Genomic DNA, 22303 nt, shown 5'->3' with positions numbered 1-22303 from the left:
AGAGACAGCGTCTCACTCTGTTGCCAAGGCTGAAGTGCAATGGCACAATCATAGCTCACTGCAGCCTCGAACTCCTGGATTCAAGTGATCCTCCTGCCTCAGCCTCCTGAATAGCTGGGACTATAGGCATGTGCCACCGCACCTGGCTAATTTTTAATTTTTTTGTAGAGATGGGATTTTGCCATGTTGCCCAGGCTGGTTTGAACTCCTGGCCTCAAGCTGTCCTTCCACCTTGGCCTCCCAAAGTATTGGGTTACAGGCATGAGCCACTGCACCCAGATTGATTTTTCTCTTTCAGAGGGTGGCTGAACTGGAGTTAGAAGCCTACTTTGCCTGACCTTTTTAGCTTTGATAAAGGCAACTTTGATTCATGATGCATGAGCCTGGGTCTTTGAAACTGATAAAAAATGGTTTGTTCATTGAACATGCAAACAAATTACTTTCCAAAGACTGAAATTTAAACTGACATTAAGCTCCAAGACCATCTATATTTAATTATACATAAAGTCCAGAAAACAATTTGTAACATTAAAACAGTAAAATTAAAAGAGAAGTCCCACCTATGCAAATAATTTACTTCATTGCAACACTACCCTTCAGTTTTGCCATCATTTGTCTGTATTAGAAGTGCTGGCTTCACCAGTATTTCCAGGGAGGCCCTGAGATGTAAGTGTACATTGGAAATAAACAATCAGAACAGCTCCCAGGGCAGGCTAATGCTACAGCACCAGTGAGTGTGGTGGCTTCTAACAATGTTTGCCTCTTGGTAGAGGAATAATAATGAAATGCTATCTATAATAATATATTTCTTTCAGAATGTGTCTTAGGGGTCAGACACCTTTCCTCCTTAGTGGGAGGAAGACAGGCAAGAAAACACAGAGATCTGGGTCCTAAATCTGACCCAGAACAATTACCTTCTCTGCTCTGGCCCTCAGGTTCCTCATCTATAAATTATGAGGCCTGGACCCAGTGATCACGTTGGGAGTAGAGGGAGAGAATATGAAATGGATAGTGTGAATTAAATAAAAATGGCTTATTTCTGGATACTCTCTCACCTTCCCCCACTCCCTGTCATACACACATACATGCATGTACTATTTTCCCCTCAGTTGAGCACAGCTTGGTATTGTGGAAAGAATACTGGACTAGGGGTCAGGATATCTGGATTCTCATTCCAGCTGTTTCTTGAATTCTCTATGTGTCTTTTTTTTATTTCAGCATATTATGGGGGTATAAATTTTAAGGTTTCAAATAATGCCCTTGCCCCCACTCCCCCCACAAGTCTGAGCTTCAAGCGTGACCATGCCCCAGACGGTGCACGTCTCACTCATTATGTATGTATATACCCATCCCCTCTCCCCCCTGCCACCCACCCAATACCCAATTAATGTGGTTCCTATGTGTCCACTTAGGTGCTGCTCAGTTAATCCCAGTTTTCTGATGAGTACATGTGGTGCTTGTTTTTCCATTCTTGGGATACTTCACTTAGTAGAATGGGTTCCAGCTCTATCCAGGAAAATACAAGAGGTGCCATATCACCGTCGTTTCTTAGAGCTGAATAGTACTCCATGGTATACATATACCACATTTTATTAATCCACTCATGAATTGATGGGCACTTGGGTTGTTTCCACAGCTTTGCAATTATGAATTGTGCTGCTATAAACACTTGAGTGCAGGTGTCTTTTTCATAGAGTGACTTTTGTTCTTTTGAGTACATTCCCAGTAATGGGATTGCTGGATCAAATGGTAGATTGCTGGATACAAGCGATCTACTTGTATCGCTTTAAGGTATCTCCATATTGCTTTTCATATAGGTTGAACTAGTTTGCAGTCCCACCAGCAGTGTAGGGGTGTTGCTATCTCTCTGCATGCATGCCAACATGAACAGAAACTTTTCTAAAGAAGACAGAATAATGGCTAACAAACATATGAAAAAATGCTCAACATCTCTAATCATCAGGGAAATGCAAATCAAAACTGCAATGAGCTATCACTTATTTCCAGCAAGAATGGCCTTTATCAAAACGTCTCTATGTGTCTTAAAGTAAGTCTCTCTCCCCTTTCCCTCAGTTTCCCCATCTGCAAAGTGAAGGAGTTGGGTTCTCATTGGTACTCCACCAGGAGTATATAAATATGTGTGTACACTCACACACACACACACACACACACACACACACACAGTCCAGCCCTGACTAAAGCAGGACTTCCCCCTGGGCAGGGCTCTGCAGGTCTATGTGCTTAGTGGCTTCTCAAGTGACTCTGATGTGTCGGTCTCCATAGGCCCTCTCAGCTCTGCCATTCTGGGAGATGAATGAGCAACTTGGGGGAGCCTTTTCAGGCACTGTGTGTCCTACTGCTGCCACTCTGGTGGTACAGGGATTAGCTTCACAATATTTTTCGTTCACCCCTTCCCAGCGGAGCCTTTTCACAAGATGGGAGGTGTGTGGAGGCGAGGGCAGGAGGCACAAAGGCGCACACTGTGGAGTCACCACATGGCAAGCTGCCAAGCCACTGCTCTTAACCTCTCAGTTGTTGCCCATGTGGGCCTTTCTTGAACTATACAGGAACCTGATTAAATCAATTGATTCCTGGCTTTTCAATAATCCCCTCTCTGGTGGGTTGCATGCTGCTCATCAAGATGAGCTGAGGAAGCCGGCGTCGGGTTAAATTCTTTGTACTGAGAAGGCCAGAGCTGGCTTGATGCAGAGATGAATATGGTGAAGGAGGGAGGGCAGCCTGTTGCCTGCCTTTCTCTCTCTGTTGCTTTAGCAAACTTGGGGCATTACAGACCAAATGTGTTTGCAGAGTGGGAGGAAGGAAGCACGAGGGGTGGTGCTCAATCTGGAATTTACAGAGTACAGTGCTTCTTAGCACCATGCTGAACACATAAGAGAGCACAGCAAGTGGAAGCTGCTAGTGTTTTGTCAGTGGCAGCCCAGTGTGAGGGAAGAGAAGCTCCCTAAAGAAGACATGGATGTAAGCCCAGCTCTTCAGAACTTGGGGATCCATAACTCTTGGCTTCCTTAGGTTTGCTGGTCTCTAAAGTGAGGGGGCTGGACTCGATCAGTTATTTTCAAATTTAGACCCTCAGGGTTCTGAGGTGGTACCCTAAGGGTTGCCTCAGGGGTGTGGAAGGTGGGAGAGCAGGCAGGACTCAGACCCTCTAACCTACACCCAGAGCCTCAGGGCTTTGCACAACTCCATTTACATCATATTCTAAGTCAATAGTTGTCAAACTTTTCTATCTTGAGATTTTTTTGTGCTCTTAAAAATTATTGAGGACCCCAAAGAGCTTTTGTTTGTGTGGACTATACCTGTTGATATTGACCGTACTAGAATTAAAAACTGAGACTTTTTCAAAACATGTATTAATCCATTTATAATAACAATACTATACCTATTGCATATTAACATGATTTTTATGAAAAATAACTGATTTTCAAAGCAACAAAATAAACGAGTGGCATCATTTTATATCTTGTAAATCCTTTTGATATCTGGCTCCATAGATTATAGGTGGATTCCCATAGCAGCTTCTGCATTTGATCTGTTGTGATATATTATTTTGAATAAAGTATATGAAGAAAATCCAGCCTCACACAGGCTTATATTTGGAAAAGAGAGGACTGCAGGGACCCCCTGAATGGTCTTGGGGGCCACCGGTGTCTTCATGTCACATTTTGGGAACTGTTGTTCTATCTGGATGGTGCTCCCTGGAGTTTTGCAGTGCCCTTATTGTGGGGCAATGAATGACAGCCCTGCCCTCACCCCCCTCCTCCTTCATCCTAGCCCTTCTTCATTTAGAGCAGCTCAGTTTTTGTGTATTTTTTATAAATGGAGTTATTGGAAGGCTTTTTTGAAAAAAGAACTTGGTTTCTTAAAGCGTTTGAAATCCACCCACCTAAATCTTAAGTTATGAAAGATCCAAGGATCTGGGCTCTGATAGAGATCATTGAGAGAAGGCTTCTTCTCCCCTAAGGATGCAAACTCTTAGGCTTTGAGGAAGGGCCTTTAGGATTGTACCCCAGCTTTTCCTGGACAGTGAGTGGCATGTCATCTTGACAGTGACAGTCTCAGTGCATGAAAATTGCATTGAATGGCTTGAAAGATTTAATGCCACTTCGGAATGGGACTGACCTGCCCAGGGAGTGATATAGGCTGGAGGCAGAGCGGATTCAATATTTGTCGAGCTGTCTGATCACTGGAGAAGAGAGACAGGCCATAAGGGCAAGTTTCAGTGATATACTTATATGTTGTCATCTTTAGAGCTAGACATTCATCATTATTATTTATTTCCTAGATTTATGTCAGACTTTTATTCCAAGAGACAGGAGCTAGTGTCGAATACCATGGCATCTAAGTGCCTTCGCAAGCCACTGACGCTTCTTCCAATTTCTTGTGTAATAGAAAAAGCCGTGCTGTTCTTTCCCTTATTGCCAGAGTCATTATTGATTTCATGTCATTTCTTTCATAAAATCACCTCCTGGATTTTGCTAGGCTTGGCTCTAACAGCCAAGAATGTTCTTTCAGTCCTCTGCTGGGCCTGATGCTGTGAATGCCATCCATGTAGGTCAGGGGACAGTTTCACAGCCACCCTGCCAACCTGCCGACCTGCCAACTTGCCCCTTTAGGCTGTGAGCATGCTCAGAGGCACTCCGAGAGCTGTGGAGGAGGGGAGGCCTCCTGTCCCCCCAACCCCCTCCCCATTTGTTTTGTTTCTCCCAGTAGCCTAGGCATTAAATTAAGAGGCCCAAACTCAAATGTCCAGCATTAGGGTCAATCATTTGGTGGACTAATTGGGTATCTCCAATTTAATGGAACTCTTCTCTAAAAGTAAGAAATAAGACTGCATCCCTGGGAGAGACTAGAACCCTTATTCATTGCTGGTGGGAATGTAAAATGGTGCAGCTGCTGTGCAACCCAGTTTGGCAGTTTCTCAAAAAGTTAAACAGAGTATTACCATATGGTCTCTAGCACTTCTCCTCTTAGGCATATACCTAAGATAAATGAAAACATATGCCTATATAAGAACTTGTACACAAACGTTCACAGCAGGATTAATCATGAGAGTGAAAAAGAAATGGAAAAAACCCAAATGCTCATCAGTGGGTGAAAGGGTAAACAAAATGTGGTGTATCTATACAGTGGAATATTGTTCAGCTGTAAAAAAGATTGAAGTGCTAATGCATGCTACAATACGGATGAACCCCAAAAACCTTAGGCAAAGTGAAAGAAGCCAGACTAAAAAGGCCACATATTGTATGATTCCACTTACATGAATAATCCAGAGTAGACAAATCCATAGAGACAGAAAACAGATTTGTGCTTGCCAGGGCTTGAGGCGAGGGTGGAAGAGAGAGTGAGTGTTTAATGGGTACAAGGTTTTCTTTTTGGTGATGAGAATGTTTTGGAACCAGATAGAGGTGGCAGTTGCACAACATGTAATGTACTAAATCCCACTGAATTATGCACTTTAAAATGCTTCATTTTATGTTACATGAATTTCACCTCAATAAAAATATGCAAAACAAATGAACAACAACAAAAAAACCACGTGAATCCCTGGCTGCTACCCTCTCTTGGACTAATTTCTCTCATGAGTGTTTTTGGAATCAGGAACCCAATCCTGGGCTGTGAACTGCTCCAGAGTGAAAACTGGGCTCACCATAACTTGTAGGTACTTTCAGCAGTTATATACCATGGAGCTACCAGGTTTGGTTTTCTATACTTCTGTCCTCACTGTGAGCTCATGGAAGGCAGGGACAATGTCTTGCTCACTGTTGAGTTCCAAGTGCCTTGAGCGAATGAATGAATGAATGTGTTTGTTGTATCTCCTTATTCATCTCTATGTCACCCCATAGTGCTAGTAATATAATAGTTCTACCACAGCAGGTGCTCAGGAAAGATCTATGGGCTTGTCTAGTGAGTGAAGATAAGATTGTTTAGATGAATTTTACTTTTCAAAAATTTTTGGGTGTCTATACAATGGAATGTTATCTGGGCCATGAAAATGAATGAATTACTGATAAATGCTAGGACATGGATGAACCTTGGAAGCGTTATGCTAAGTGAAAAAAAAGCCAGTCACAAAAGATTGCTATTATATGATTCCATTTATTTGAAATGTCTAGAACAGGAAGATCTGTAGAGAAAGTAGATTCTTGGTAGTTAGGGGCTGGGAGGAATAGAGGGATAGGGCAGGGACCACTGGAGTGTATAGGGTTTCTTTTGTAGGTGATTGAAAATATTCTAAAATTGACTGTGGTGATGGTTGCACATATCTGTGAATATACTAAAAACCACTGTATACTTTAATTAGGTGAATTGTATGGTATGTGAAATTATACCTCAATAGAGCTGTTAAAAATTTAGCTATATGTCAGAAGAGTAAAGAACACAATTTGAATCAAAAGCAGGTATGTTTGTGTTTGGGGAGAGACCTCCATTCAAAATCTAAAACAACCGTCCAGATATATTCAAAGGGTTTCCCTAGAGAAAGATCCCTTTACATTGGGTTTTCCTTCTAGCAGCAGATCGTCTGAGTTTTCAGATCATTACCTACCTGATTAGAGTTTGGGAGCAGAGTAGCTTAAAGCCAGAGTATGAAGGGCAGCTGCCAACTGTTGGGCAGTTGGAGATTGATCAAAATGTATGGCAGTGAGAAACTAGGATTCAATTTACACAAACCCAGCTGCCTGGTGATTTCTCCACTGCCCGTAAGATATACTGTACACCCCTGTTTTGATGAAAAAGAATGAGCAAGCAGCCCAATGATGTGCCACTTGTACAATTAGCAATTCAGCAAGGACACCTTCAAATAAGCAGTTCCAAATCCTTCCTCCCACTTGTGAGGACCGTCCCCACTACTTCAGTGGCTCTCGGCTTTCCTGAAAGAAGAGACACTCCTCTGCTGCTACAGGGCTACCATGTGGTGCTAAGGTAGAAGTCCCAGAGGGGTGGTGTGTAGAGAGCAGCACTGCCTAGTGCTGGATACAGACTTCAGCTGTATCCCTTTTCCTTAAGCATGAAGAAACTCCCACAGCATCGTCCCAATTAGCTGGCAGCTTGGCTGTCACGATCATGCAGGCACTCTTAGCAGCCTGAGGTGGCACACCGGTTTCTGTGGGGAGATTACACAGCCCTCAGTGGCTGCGACGGAGCTGATAGGCTGTTCTGGTGGCTTCCTGTTTTCCTCGGTTCCCAAGGACAAGGGCAGTCCAAAGGTGTTCCTGGGAATCTGAGCACCAGGCACCAGCCAAGACTCTGTTGGATTCGGGTTTACAGGTGAGAGCCCACCCTGTTCTTACTACGATTGCAAAACATGAATATGTTAAAACTCACTTGTAAATTGAAGGGACCTCATTTCTATTTGGGAGATGGCCACAGAGTAATTAGGGGGCCAAAACACTGCTAGTATAGAAGCACGTAGGTTTTTGAGTCAGACCGGCCTGCAAGTTCCATTCTCCACTTATTAGTTACATGACCTTGGCAAAGTGCTTCATCTCTCTGAGGCTTGGTTGCCTCACCTGTACAAGGAGATAGGAAAGAGGATATTACAGAGCTATTGTTCTAATTAAACAACACAGCCCAGTCCTCATGCTTGGATCCCTGCTGCTGGCTCCCAACTGGCCTTTTTACTTTTATCCTCTAGCATAGATCACTGCATTCATTTTCTTGTCAAGTACCTTGGTGCATTTAAGATTCCCAAACTGGAAGTCATGAGATCTGAGAGATGATTTTGACCCAATTACAAACTGTGTGACATTGGACAAGTCCCTTTCTCTCTCAGGACCTAAAAAATGATGAGTTTGGGCTTGATGGTCTTTAAGGGTACCTTCCAACTTTCATAGGTTTTTAAATTAAGTCAGGGTCAAATTTTGAATGGCCTGACTCACAGTGCTAGAGGATGGACTTTGGCTAACACAACTCTTTCCCATGGCAAAAAATTCCCCTCTTACCACTATAGTTACATGGGCCTCCTTGGAATGGGGCACATACTCCAGCTTCTTCCCATTGTTTTCTTTGGTCGTCTTTCCTTGGACTTTCTGGATTCTGTGTATATCTGATTTAATCACGTTTTCCTCTAAATAAGAAAGATAGGTGTAATAGCAAGAAACACCCCAGCCCCCACTGCTCCACAGAGAGAGAGACCTGATCTGCCTGCCAACTTCCCTTTCCCTGCAGGCCCCTGGCCCACCCACTGCCACCTGATTTATGTCCTAGGGGAGCAGCATAGCTATGGTGAAGATTTACACCAGGTTTTCATCTTCAAATGAGCTACTACCTGTGTTCCTTGTGTATTCAAGTGCTTGGCACTCATAGCCTGCAAGTTTATCCTGGAATTCAAAATGAAAAATAGTCCCATGAGAAGCTTAAAGAGAGGTGTACAAGGAAGCACTTTTCAGAGAATGCTGCAGCCTTGTACAGTAACGAGGGTGCAATTCCCAGCTCTCAGTGGAAGGGTGATATGCCCAGAGAGATTATATACAGTGACCCTTTCCACATTAGTGCCTCGTGGAGGCGTGGCACACAGTGCAATAGGCAAGGCGTAAGAATCAGAGTCAGGAAATACTGAATATTCCCATTGTAGCACTTTCACTTATTAGCTGTCTGACCTTGAGCAAGTTAGCCTCGGAGCCTCCCTGACTTCCCTGTAAAATGAGAAGAATGATGCCTACTTCAAAGGGTTGCTGTGGAGATAAAATGAACTAAGAGTTAGTATAGCTTAGTGGCTAATGAGCTTGAACACCGGCATCCTACAACTCTGGATTGGAATTCAGACTCTGCCACTTATCTTGCACATCTCTGCGAGCCTCAGTTTTCTCATCTATACAGTAAATTAAGACTTTTGTTCAGGCTGAAATGAGATAATTCCTATAAAGTGTATGGTGCCTGGCATAAAGTAAGCACTCACGTAATGGTATGATTGTTATTGTTTGTCATTTAGATATAATTTCCAATAATTCTAGAAAAGATTCTGTGTGTTTCTTGAGGTGATTTGGCAAGCTTGTTCCATATTTTGTTTTGTTCCATATTTCTTGGGGCAAAAGCATTGAGTATTTTGGGTCCTGGTTTTGAAAGTATAGGTAAGACATGAAACGGAGAATCCTGCAATAAAAGGAGACCTGTTCTCTCAGAGAAACAAAGGTTTTGCCCTCACAATGGTATTACATCCTCACATAAAAAGACATCTGAATCCCACAAAACTGTTGAACTGGTCATAATTTCTCAAAGATAGTGCATCTATCAATAGCAGCAGTGTTGATCCAATTATGAAAATTATACCTCCCAAACAAAAAGAACTGTTTAGCCTAGGGTTTCAAGCACAATCCTGGACATGTGGATTTGTTATATTGACAGAGAGTGGCAAGGTACATGTGGGCAAGAACAACAGTGGCTTAAAGTCTTTATCACAGATTTTTGGCAATGATGTCCACCATCCAGATATTTCATTTACTTGGTTCCAAACACTTAGATCCTTGGAAACATGAGGGCGTGGGGTATTTTTCATATTTTCATCAACTGTTGGTTATATTAAATTCAGCAGGTTTTATTGATTACCTGGTTTGTGCCCTCTGTTTGATGTTATCAGAGATCACAAGGAAATCACAGTTTTCTTGAGAAAAACGAAGCTGGCAGGTTTGAGGCGACCAGAGAAAAGTAGAAGAGCTGGGATTTGAACATAGTTGTGTCAACTGCAGTGCCCATGCTCACTCCACTCTAGCACATGGCCTCTTGCCAGACCCATGAATCACTCTTTGTTTTGGGCTTGCTTCAAGGAAGTTGTTTTAGACCAAATCCAGTGGTTCCCATAATGACTTCAGCAGAGACCTAAGCTCCCTGCTGAAAGCAGGTGCCATATCTCCAGAATGGACCTTTCCATGTGTCTCTATTGTCTGATCCTGTTAGTGACTGATCTGCACATTTCCTGAGAATGATTTGAATCCTTATTTTAGCACTAGCCAAATCATTACTTGTTAGGGAATTTTTCATTCTCTGTGTTTTAAAAGTGTGAAAAAGTGAATGAAGCAGCTGTCTCGTGCTGGCAGCCTGCCATCCTTTGTCTGTGTCCACATAAAATATTTGAGATTCAATAAGGTAGCAGCCCCTTGCAAAGCTAACTGTAAAAGGTACAGTGACAATAGCTCACTGCAACTTTGAACTCCTGGGCTCAAGCAGTCTTCCTGCCTTAGCCTACTGAGTAGCTGGGATCACAGGCACACACCATCACATTCTGCTGATTTGAGCCAGTGCTGAAATAGCATCATTGTGGACCTTCTAGACCCACAAATCTAAAACATGGAAATAAAATGGGACAAAATAAGTGCCAACATACACACTTATATTTATATTGTAAGTGAAACTTTTTCAGGCCCTTATTAACAGAAAGCAAGCCCTGTTACACACAGAAAATTTCTAAGGGATTCTTATTGGTTCTTAACTTTCTTCCAAAAAATGTACTGTAAAATGTGACCAAGTTGAGGAAATGCATCACTGGAACCTACCATACAAATACAGATGTTTGCATTAGAAGAACTCTAAACACATATGAAAATTGCTGTCAAGTTTCAATTGAGGAAGTCGGCCTGTGTCTGTGTACCTTATTTTATAACTCAACTAGCACCCCCACATCATAAGTGGGAATACTTCTCAGGAGAGAGAACAAGCCAGGTTTTCTTTTATGGCCCTCCAGTTTTATTTTTATTTTTTTGCTTTGCTTTGTTTGTTTAACCCATTCTGAAAGACTAAATTTCCACATAGGTGTTATAGAAATGCTTTTAGAAAGAATATATCCTGCCATAGCCAAGGACAAGTTATAGACCAACTCACTTCCCACGGAAGCAAGAATCTCTCAGTCTCCAGATTCTTAATTAAATCAGCACTAGAGGGCACTCTTATGATGCCAAAATGGAAGATTTTTACTAAAATCTGGTGGGCTAGGGTGGGAATGAGGGGAGGAGGGGGACGGTTTCCATAAGGACTTCAGACAACAAACAGCCTAGACTGCACATCTGCGACTGAGAATTGATAAGAAAACACTATTTGAAAAGGGCTGTTCAGCAATCTCCCTTGTGGGATCCACTTTGTTTCCAGAATGTGGTTGGTGCTATGGCAATTCAGGGCCCAGGTATCAGGCATTATTTCTCAAAACGGAAGGAATATAAGAATCACTGATTGTTACCATGTGATGTAGTAAAAGCACATTTAAGCAGAAAACAAAACGTGAGAGAGAGGCGTAGGAAAATGTGTTTACGATTTAACAGCTACTGGAAAAGAAGATTTTAGAATCCTTGGGGTCTTTTATGGTTGTTTTCCTAGTCTTTTGCAGCCCTTGCTCTGTGAGTTGTTCTGAAGGGTTGTGTGATTGGGAGAGCAGGTGCTTGCTTGCCTGCTGACCCTAGGTAGGCTCTGGGGGACACAAAGTGGGTGAGATGAGCTGTTAAGGAAAGAGACCAATAGACTTGGTCTTGGCTTTGTCACTGATGTGATCTATGGTAAGTCCCTGCCCCCTCAAGTTCTCAGGGTCAGGGAAGGGTTGGGTGACACTAATAGTCTCTAAAAGATCACTAGAAGACATCTCCCAACCATCGGAGTCTATGACTGATGATCGCAGAAAGAACTCTCAGTATCAGTTGTTTCTATTAATTGCATCCACTTGAGTTCTGAATCAAGCAAGATGTGAGGCTTGGTGAGATGGCTCATGCCTGTAGTCCCAGCACTTTGGGAGGCCGAGGCTAGAGGATTACATAAGGCTAGGAGTTGAAGACAAGCCTGGGCAATATAGTGAAACCCTGTCTCTACAAAAAATTTAAAAATTAGCTGGATGTGATGGCACATGCATGTGGTCCCAACTACTCAGGAGACTGAGGCAGGAGGATTGCTTGAGCCCAGGAGTGCAAAGTTGCAGTGACCTATGGTCATGCCACTGCAGTCCAGCCTGAATGACACAGCAAGACCCTGTCTAAACACACACACACACCAAGATGTGGTAGGCACAACTCGGGATAGAAGGTGACTCCATGCTGTCAATAGAGATGGTACTGAAAGGATTTTCCAGCCCAGAGAGGCTGATCTGCTCATATGAGTCATTCCTTTAGCTTTATGGCCTAGTCCAAATATAACCTCAGAGTCACCACACTAAGCCATCAGTAGGGCCCCTCAAATTAGGCAACTCCTAACTTATCTTGTGTGGTAGGCACTAGCCAGAATGTCAGGCATCCCCATGTACAGTTAATTCCCTGAGGAGCCAGTGAGGGCCTAGGGACCTGATGGGAAGAGTGGGACAGTGATGACAAACTTACCTACTCTGACTTTGGCCCCAGAATTCGTTAGAGAAATGCAGGAGTGTCTCTAAGTCACAGTTTGTAAGAACCCAAGCTGTACTTCACAGGAATGTTCTTGACTGAGTCAAATTCATTATCAAATCTTAGAATGTAATAGTGAACAGGGGCCTTTGGGGAAGTACCTAGTCCAACACCCTCACTGTGGAGATAGGGAAACAGAGAGCCATCTTCCCCATTTGGGAATGGGCTTGCCCAGGCTTTCATAGTTGGTTAATGGCAAAGCTGGCATGGGGACCTCAGTTCTTTTTTTTTTTTTTTTTTTTGAGACAGAGTCTCGCTTTGTTGTCCAGGCTAGAGTGAGTGCCATGGCGTCAGCCTAGCTCACAGCAACCTCAAACTCCTGGGCTCGAGCAATCCTTCTGCCTCAGCCTCCCGAGTAGCTGGGACTACAGGCATGCGCCACCATGCCCGGCTAATTTTTTTTATATATATATATATCAGTTGGCCAATTAATTTCTTTCTATTTATAGTAGAGACGGGGTCTCGCTCTTGCTCAGGCTGGTTTTGAACTCCTGACCTTGAGCAATCCGCCCGCCTCGGCCTCCCAAGAGCTAGGATTACAGGGGTGGGCCACCTCGCCCGGCCTGGGACCTCAGTTCTTGACTTCTAGTCCAGGCCTCTTTCTGTTACTTTGTGCTATATTTGTCTCTCCCCACCTACATTGACTCTAGGGAATAAGTGACCAGTGGCAATTAATCAAAGGGTTTTTAACCTAACTAGAATAGCCCTGTGTTATATATTGTGTCATTTAGGTGGTATAAATGCAGAGATATGGGGACAAATCCCTATCAAAAATATGTCCTTTCTAAATGTCATAGGACTGGAGATTGAACCAACAGAAGGCCATTTTTTTTAGGTCTAGAAAGCTCTGTAGTCTTGAGGTGCTCTTGCCCAAAAGCAAAGATCAGATTAAAATCCTTGTCAACTGGCAGGGAAAGAAAGGACTGCAGGGTGGGTCTGGAATCTGGGTTTAGAATCTTGGAGGAGGGCAGACACTGTGAAAGGAGCAGTTAAGACAAACTTGGGGGACTTCACAGTTGTGCCAAAGGCTCAGGGGATTAAAACAAATACTGAAAGAATAAAAATTGGAAAGGATGTTCTGGGTTTCAGTATTCTCAGGCCAACCATAAAGCACCCCCCTCAAAGAGTATGCATATTTGGTGGAGTTGGCATGGGAAAAGGAAGAACGCAGAACAGTCAAACAGTAGAACATAGATGTAGACAACACCCTTCCTTCACATTAATAACACAGGAGCTTTCGAAGTAGACTTTTACATACAGGTGTCTTTGAGCACAAGCTTTTAAAAGCAGTTTCTATTCCCAGGTCAGCAAGATGGTAACTGGCGCTGGGAGCTATGTCCCTGGCCTCCCACAGACTCACTGTCTTTCTGGACAATTCTCTTGTTGGTCTTCCTCCATAGATGAAACTAATCATGCATAATATTTATTGCATACTGACTCTGGACCTGCTATAGGGTTTACGTTCATGATCTCATCTAATCCTTACAAGTACCTTGGGAGCCTCACTTCTAGACTAAATGCATTGGCCTGCCTATGCAGGTTGTTTACTGTAGGTTTCTGCTCTGATTGGACTGGCTTCCTTTCTGATTGGTCAGTGTACCTGCCATACCTGTTGTTACATGTGCTGAATATCATCAATGGTGTAGGCACCATACTTGTCCCCGTTTTGTAGGTGAGAAAATCAGGCTGAGAGTTTAAAGCACCTTTGCAGTGTCATGCAGTTAGTAAATGAAAGAGCCTGGACTAAAACCCAGTCTGTGTGACTCCTGGGCTTATTTCATAGCCCTTCGCCAAGCATTGTAACACTGTGCTAGTAAAAAGACAAGTAGCTTGTTTTGCCTAGGACTTAAGAAAACATCCAGGCCCTTTGTCTGGCTACTCCATTTGCCTCCACCAGTTTGAATAAGCCTGGGACTTTGGTGGCATGGGTCTCCTTCTCATTTAGGGGGACCTTATTTAGCATAAAAAATGATAAGGTTTTCTTTCCCCCTGGGATATACTACATTTGGCCTTCAGAGACCAAATGAGGAAGGTTGCCTGAGCTACAAAAGGAAGTGGTGGGTTACTGAGCGACAGTGTCTAAGTTGAGACCAGGATGAAGGTAGAAGGGCATCCTATGTGGGGAGAATATAGAAAATCAAAAAACACAGCAGCTCTTAGTGTTGGAGTTGGATGGAGGGTGAGCAAACTAGTCCAGTGTTGGAAACCAGAAAGGTTGTATGGGCCATTTGCTTGGCAGCTTGAACAGTGGTAGGCAATTATTTCCCACAGAGTGTATTATCTGCCACAGATTTGCAATCAGACCAATACAGTGTTGGTGTGGGTTGTTTTTTTTTTTAATACCTTTCACAAAATTTGAGCATCTTTCTCACCTTAATCAGGAAGTGTGTGGCTGTGGAGGTCTCTGCTCACAGATAGCCATCACCAACATCCCAGGTTTCTGGCAGGCAAAGAATCCGCATGAGCATAAAGAGAAATGGAGAGGGTCAATTGTTCATCAATCAGCTTTTTCTTGTTCTTCTCAATTAAGTTTCCTTGAATAAATTTTTCATCATAAAAAAGGAGCCTCTCTGTGTTTCAAATAAACAAAGCTATTTCCCTGGACAGAATGATGTTCGCATTACAATTTGACCATTATTGTTTTGGCCATATTCTCATTTACTCATAAACTCAGAATGCTGGGCTCTGGGCTCTCTGAACTACTAGTAGCATGTTCTGCTGAGAAAATGACTAGAGATTGGTATACTTTTAACTAACTTGGCACCAAAATTAGTGGGAAAGCTCTTAGAGAATTGAAGAATATTGGGAGTAGGGGATTTTGAGCAACCACCTTGTCAAACTCTTTCATTTCATATACCTCCCTGAGAGAGTGGAGAAGAGAATTTTCCCAAGATCAAATGAGTCATTGGTAAAACCAGGATTAGAAACCAGGGATCCTGATTCTCAGTCAAAGGCTCTTGGATTTTTACATCATCCTGTTTTTCCTAGGTCTTAATTTGGGCCCTTAATATCAAAGTGAATAGCTTCACTTTTATTTCTGATGCCCTAAGCACCAATCCTGAGAATGTAAATGCCAAGGATAGCTGCCATAGCTTTGAGTTCCTGGTTAGGATGAATTGGCCTCTGGAATTTTTCGACTCCCAAGTTTCCCCTGTATTTCCATTCCTCTGATGATATATACATGTGTTCTCTTCATTTTCATCTTTTGCTTTCCCTATTAATTTAACACTTAGGCAGTTTCTGTCATATGGGGGATATTTAGTCACATCTTCTTGAACTTGGCCCAGAGGAAGGTTATTCTTATGGCTTCTTCTCCAGCCAGTGGCTGGATCATGGGCATGATAACCACTGCTCCTTTGGCCACTAACTGTTGTTGCTATCCCAGGATGTGGTTTGCTGAGGGCTGTTGAATCCCATCTGAACAGTGTCACCTGGGCCAGCTGTTTACAGAACATGACAGCCACCAGTGAAAAACACTCTGTTGGGATGTGGGACTATAATATTATGAAATTGCCATTTAGAGGCCTCCTGTTTTTGCAACATTTCAAGGTGCAAGCATGTGGCAGTCTATGGGCAGCAAATGATCCGGCTGAAGAGAAACCTGATTTACACCTTGTTCAGAGAGCTTTCCACATGGAGAAATCATGAATTTATAATGTCCCTTCCAATCAAAAAGAGAATTCCTTCTAATGCAAATGTTATATCTGATGTCATTCGGTATGTTGTCCATACATAAATAAAGGCATAAATAAAAATGGGAGAAACTCTTTCCTAGAATTTGATAACATAGAATACGTACAGTTTCTGTGGCAAGAAGATGGCCTAAAAATGTTCCATAAAATTATAAACTCCATGGAGACAAGGATTTTCTTCTGTTTTATTCACTGCTGTATCCTCGTTACCTGTAATAATACCTGGCACATAATAGATAATGAACATTTTTGAATAAAACATCATGATTCAGGTGTCTTTTTAAAGGTTTCCACTTAAGAACCTTCCCAAAGAGTGTGTGTGTGTGTGTGTGTGTGTGTGTGTGTGTGAGTGTGTACGTATGTATAAAATGAGTTGTTAAAATTAATCGATTTTCTTCTGATTGGTATATCTCTATTTTTTTAACCTTTCCCCATGGCCTTTGGTTCACTTCTGATGACCACCTGCCATTTTGATTGATGCATCTATAACATCTGCATGGATCATCATTGAATACTCCACCTCTGCCCATCTGGACTCCCAGGTAAGGCAATGAGCTTCCAAGAGTCTTCTCAGTGCAATCATTGAGAAAACTTTAATAGGCAGTCAGTCAAAAAGTTTACATAGAAATAAAAAAAAGAATCTCAAGAGCAATAATAGTTCCCTGATTAAAGTTCAATTTGATTCAGTCCTCCTAAATCAATTATGTATATACTTATATTATTTGAACATTTCTATTATAAGTACAGTAAAATGAAAATTACAGCTTTGGAAAGTGCTGCTTACTAGACTTTGGAATTTTTTGATACTAAGAATCAACATATGGCTTTATGTTTTCCTTTTACAAATGTTTCATATTTTTGTTTGTATTTTTCACCCAAAGTTGTGTTGTATGTTGTTCACAAGGCCAGGCGCAATGGAAGGGATCTCAGCCTCTCTTCACTGTATAGGAATCTAAGTCATGGGGTAGGTCAGTACACTCTAGATTACTTCCTTCTTGCGGCTAGAATAGAAGACGGGCACATTGGGCTCTGGATGGTAAGTCAGCTCATGGGGGTGTCTTGTCTAACAGATCCAATGTTAGGGCTCACCAAGTATATTGCTTTTGTTTCTCATAATGCTTGCTTCCCCAGCAATCTTAACAATTCACAAGCAGGGAATGGGGGCTTAACCACATTAGGGAGTGATGATAAAAGAGGCATTTGTTGCTTCTCAGATGGTGATGCAAAAGCTCTGCTGCTAGCCATGCTATTAAAAGAATCTCTTAACTTCTGAAGCCTGCAAATGTATTTGATGTAAAGAAACATTTCTCCCAAGAAAATACACAGGCCATATAACCCATTTGGGGCACAAAAGTGTTACTACATTATAATATTCCTAGTTCTGGCATAATAAAAAAACCTAAAAGCTAACTGAGTGCATTTGCACCCTGAAATTAGCAACTGACCTATGTAAAACTTTACAGTTTCTGTCTGCTAATATCAGAAATCCACACAGTAGAATTAGTGTTTTGTGACCCTTAACACATATATTATAAAAACAGCTAAGCAAGTTTTTTGAATGGAGAGACATTGCCTACATTGATGGATGTCTTGTGTTTGGGTGGAAGGGACTAGAGAGGTGATTTATATATTACTTTGTGTGCACTTTGAATATTCGTCTTTTAAAAGAGCATCGGCAAAATCTAATCGTTCTTTTCTCTTTTTTCCTTTTGTTATTTATGTTTCATATATTCTTGATAATATGAAAAATTCCTGTAAATTCCTCCTAGGTCCTTTCAATCAGGCATTTCCATTTCAGTGTTGCCCCAGGGGTAGGTTGGGTTGGTTTTTGGTTTATTGGCTTTTGTTTTTTGCTTAGATCACCATCCCTCTTTGTGAAAGGGAATGGAATTAGCATGAGTGAGTGGTGGATCCATCATTCCCAACCCATAGCCCTGCAGGGGTCTGGCTCTCAGTGCTGCCTTGCCTCTTTCAGCCTTCTGATTCAGAATCTCCCCACTATTTGAGAGGAGCTAATGGGGAGCAAATTGGGGAAGCTACCCATGAGCTGCTTCCCCGTGGTTTGGGAGGCTGAAAAAATATGCTATTAAAGCAAAATGGAAAACTTTTGTTATTTTAACTCCTCTCTTACCAAGCTCTTGCTAGCAACTGGTTTTACTGTTCCTTTAACAGGTGGAGGATTTTTCAGATTCTAGATGCAGCAAGGTAAGTAACGATGAATTTTTAGCTTGACTGAACAAAGTAAGCTAGAAAAAATAGACTCTGTACTTGCCTGCTAGTTTAATTTCAGTACAACAAATAGTTAAATTTTTGGCTCGGACATATTCTTCCCAGGGCTCTTTTTTAGTTTAAAACAACTGAAACCACCCAGGCATGTAGTCTCAGGTCTAAAGGCTGACCTAGTTCAGAAGTGGGATGAATGTTCAGGGCCACCAGCCCAGACAGGTGAGCAGTAGGTCAGTAGCTCCTTTTTTTCTTTTTGCTGAAATACAATGCCATAGTAGAGTGTGTTGTTAAGAAGACCTCAACCATCAATAGTGTTCCTCACAGTCCTTCAGGCACACCTACCTGTCCTTAGGCTGGACCATGGTTTAGGGAACAACCAGGTCAGCATTTCATTGAAGGAAAATCAATTATTTGAAAATATCAGGGCTTTTAAAGTATGTAAATATGTAGACTTGCTAGGTAGAGTAATCCCACAGGCCAGAGGCCTTCATGACATGAACCCTGCAGGAGAGCAAATCTAATCAAACAGAAGATAGCTCCACTCTGTGGAGGAGGGGGACACCAGGAATGTTCCAGGCAACAACTGTTGCCATGAGCTTCCACTATCATTTTGCCACAGAGAATCATAAGCCATTTTTTAAATGTGTGCTCTAGATGCTTGGCACATTGTTTTCTAAGGTCATGATGCTCACCAGTACTGTATTTGGCCTGTTGTAGGCATATTGGCTCCAGAAATATTAACCAGTGTGTCTGCTTTCTCTTCCTACCGACCTCCATCCCACTCTGTGCTCCCTGGCCAGATAGGTTAGTGAGAGCAAAGGCTATAGCTTTAGCATTCCTCCACAAGGACATACTTCCAGTAAAATAGACTAGATGGGCCATTTTGGGGATGCCCAGTTTAGCTTTTAGCAGCTGGGCTTCCATATTCACATTAGGGCCACAGAGGATTTACTTGAAAGCCGAGAATAGTAAATTTTAGTGTTTAATTTTATAGCCAGATTATAATTCGTTGAGATAAATGGTATAGATACACAGACACCTAATCACACAATATTAGCATGGGGAGGGCATTTATAGCTCATAGATTAGACGTGTCATAGTAGCCAGAATACTAGGTTCTGCTACTAACTAGTGGGGTGACTTTCATCAAGTCCTGTCCCTGCTCTGAGCCTTGATTTCTTCATCTGTTAAATAAAATGTAGTGGATGATCATTAAGAGAATGGTCAATAACATAGGAGCTAATGTCCCTATAATTGCTTTTATGGGGGAAATCTTGAGGATTTTGTTTTCTTTTTGCTTTAAAATTTACTACATGATAGCACCATCTCTGTGTAACAGTTTTATTATATAAACAAATCCTGACATACTCTATTCATATTATGGTGCTGATCAGTTGGACCAGAAGTTATGATCAGAGCAGCTGATACCTAGTGTTAGTGAGAAAGAAGAGAGGAGTGCAGGTGGTAAGATGAGAAAGAAACAGTTTTGGTAAATACCAATGGGGCCATTTTTGAATTCTGGTGAACTGAATGATATATGAAAGCCTTTTGCAAGCATAGCATAGTTTTCAACCACTAGTAGAATAATGAAGCAACAAATCATTTGGTAATCCCCATTGTATATGCAGCTTCATAAATGTACAAGATTATGATTATCTCTGCCTCATAATTAACAGTTTGCATAAGTACTTGCTATCTTTTAGTTGTCTGAATGAATTTTTGTAATCCAGAGAAAGAAGGGAACAATCACTGGAAGCCATCCCAAATGCCTAGTATTATCGCTACACACATGCACAATTAGCAGCAATACTAATTGCTTCAGACCAGAACCTCATTTGTTTTTCTATAGACAGCAAAAACATTAATTGTCAGAGTGTTTGTCACTCTCTCTCTTTCTTTGTCTCTCTCTCTTTCTTTCCTATAGCCACTGTATCATAAGGTCTGCAGTTGGTTGTAAGCAAATTATTTGGTTGGATGTTCAGTGTATCATTTTGTGAATGGAGTTTCCAAGTTCTGTTTTAATTTAGCATTCAAAGCCTTGAAAGCCAAAGACTTATTTTTATAATATTTTAACCATAAACTTCTGTATACTTAACGAATAAAAGGATGCTGACATGCCAACCAGTTCTGCTGCTGCATTTACATTCTGCTTTATTTTCCATATCTTTAAAATTATTGGCATTAGACCTATGTCTAAGAATCATAAAAAAATCAAAGTTGAAGGGAAACTTTAAGATATTCCTGTTAAATTCCTTCATTTTTCCAATGAGTTTAATTGCCAGTAATTTGAATCTCAGTAACAACCACCAAATCAATGATTCCACACTCTTTTTAAACTTTCAAACCATTGGGAACTATACATTTGAATTATAAACGATTGTTTTGGAATGATATAGCTTCAACTTATTTTCCAAAGAGCTGAATCAGAATTCTTTAAATATGCCCTCATAAGATTTACCTAAATATAGCCATAATATTGATGGTATATATGTGTGAAAGGAGATATTCTATGCAAAGCACCTGGCAATGAGACATTCAACTAATATCAGCTCTCTTCCCCTTATGTATAGATTACCTAACATTAGCATAATGGAAATATTACCACAGTGACTGAGAGTATGGGCTTCTAGATTCAAACCAACCTTGGATCCAATCTTGGCACTGCCACTTGCTAGCTTTGTGACATTGGGAATTTGGTTCAGTTCTGTTGGCATCAGTTAGTTTTCTTGCAGGTAAAACATAGAATTGTTTTGAAGATTAAAATGAGATCGTACATGTCAAGTGCTTAGCACTGTTCTTGGCACATAGAAAATAGTCAATAAATGGTAGTGGTTATTGCCGTCATTGTCTGGTATATCCAGTACCAGCCTCACTGGATACTATTTAGGTTATTAAGGATGAAATATCCGATTTCCTTAAGTACTAAGTTTGACAGTTGATATCTCTGACATTTCAGTCGGACACTTCTGGTTTTATTTTTATTATGAAGATACATCCTCATTTTTTCAAATGGATGGTTTGACTTGTGAATATCTTTTGAATTTTTTAGAGCAATTTTTGCGAAACCATGGATAAGTCAAAAATTCATGTCATTTTTTGAATATGAGTTCCATCATGGAACAAATGCAGCACAGACAGCTTGAAATATCAACAAAGTATTTGGGAAGGATGTGGCTAATGAACACGTAGTATGTCGATGGTTTGAGAAGTCCTATTATGGTGATTTTAGTCTTGAAAATGAGCCATGTGGGCAATCTGAGACCAAAGTGTATAATGATAAGCTGAAAGCTGTACTGGAAGCGATTCCATCTCAACATATGTGTGAATTAGCAGCAAGGTTTGACATTACTATTCCAATAATATTGGACCATTTGAAATGAATCGGCAAGGTAAAGAAGCTGGATAGATGGGTTCTGTGTGAATTAAATGAACATCAGAAGAGAAATCATCTGAAAGCTCGCCTTTCTTTGCTGTCACGACATAAAGGAGAACCATCTCTATACCATATTGTTACATGTGATGGAAAATGGATTCTTTTTGACAATTGCAAGCATTAAGCACAATGGTTGGATAAAGATGAAGTGCTGAAACACAGTCTAAAACTGAATATTCATCAAAAGAAGCTAATGGTCTCTGTTTGGTGGTCCAGTGCTGGACCTGGTCAACCGATTACAGTGCATGTCAACTGCAACCAATTGGATGAAATGATGAGGATGCTTGGCATTAAGCAGCCAAGATCGGTCAATAGAGACAGGCCAGTCCTCTTGCAAGACAATGCTTGACCACGTGTCGTACAAACAATGCTGCTCAAACTACAGAGCCTGGTCTTGGAAACTCTCTGTCATCCACTGTATTCACCAGACCTTGTGCCAACTGACTGCCACTTCTTCCAGACTTTGGACCACTTCTTTCAAGGAAAAATATTCAATTCTCAACAAGCCATAGAAAATGCCTTTCATCATTTCATCCCCACTCGCTCTCCAGGCTTCTTTGCTGCTGGCATAAACAAGCTACCGT

General features: G+C 41.5%; 1 protein-coding gene across 1 annotated transcript in view; it reads left to right on the top strand.

The window, feature by feature from the left end:
* Positions 1 to 22303, top strand: part of HS6ST2 (heparan sulfate 6-O-sulfotransferase 2) — a 295540-nt gene that overhangs the window by 191186 nt on the left and 82051 nt on the right. Inside the window, exon 3 of the mRNA XM_012764767.3 lies at positions 18233 to 18265. Within this exon, the coding sequence (XP_012620221.2) occupies positions 18233 to 18265 (33 nt within the window). The remainder of the gene's footprint in view (positions 1 to 18232; positions 18266 to 22303) is intronic.

Source organism: Microcebus murinus, chromosome X, assembly GCF_040939455.1.
Source record: "Microcebus murinus isolate Inina chromosome X, M.murinus_Inina_mat1.0, whole genome shotgun sequence".
Lineage (NCBI taxonomy): Eukaryota > Metazoa > Chordata > Mammalia > Primates > Cheirogaleidae > Microcebus > Microcebus murinus.
This window is presented reverse-complemented; position numbering and strand designations above follow the sequence as displayed.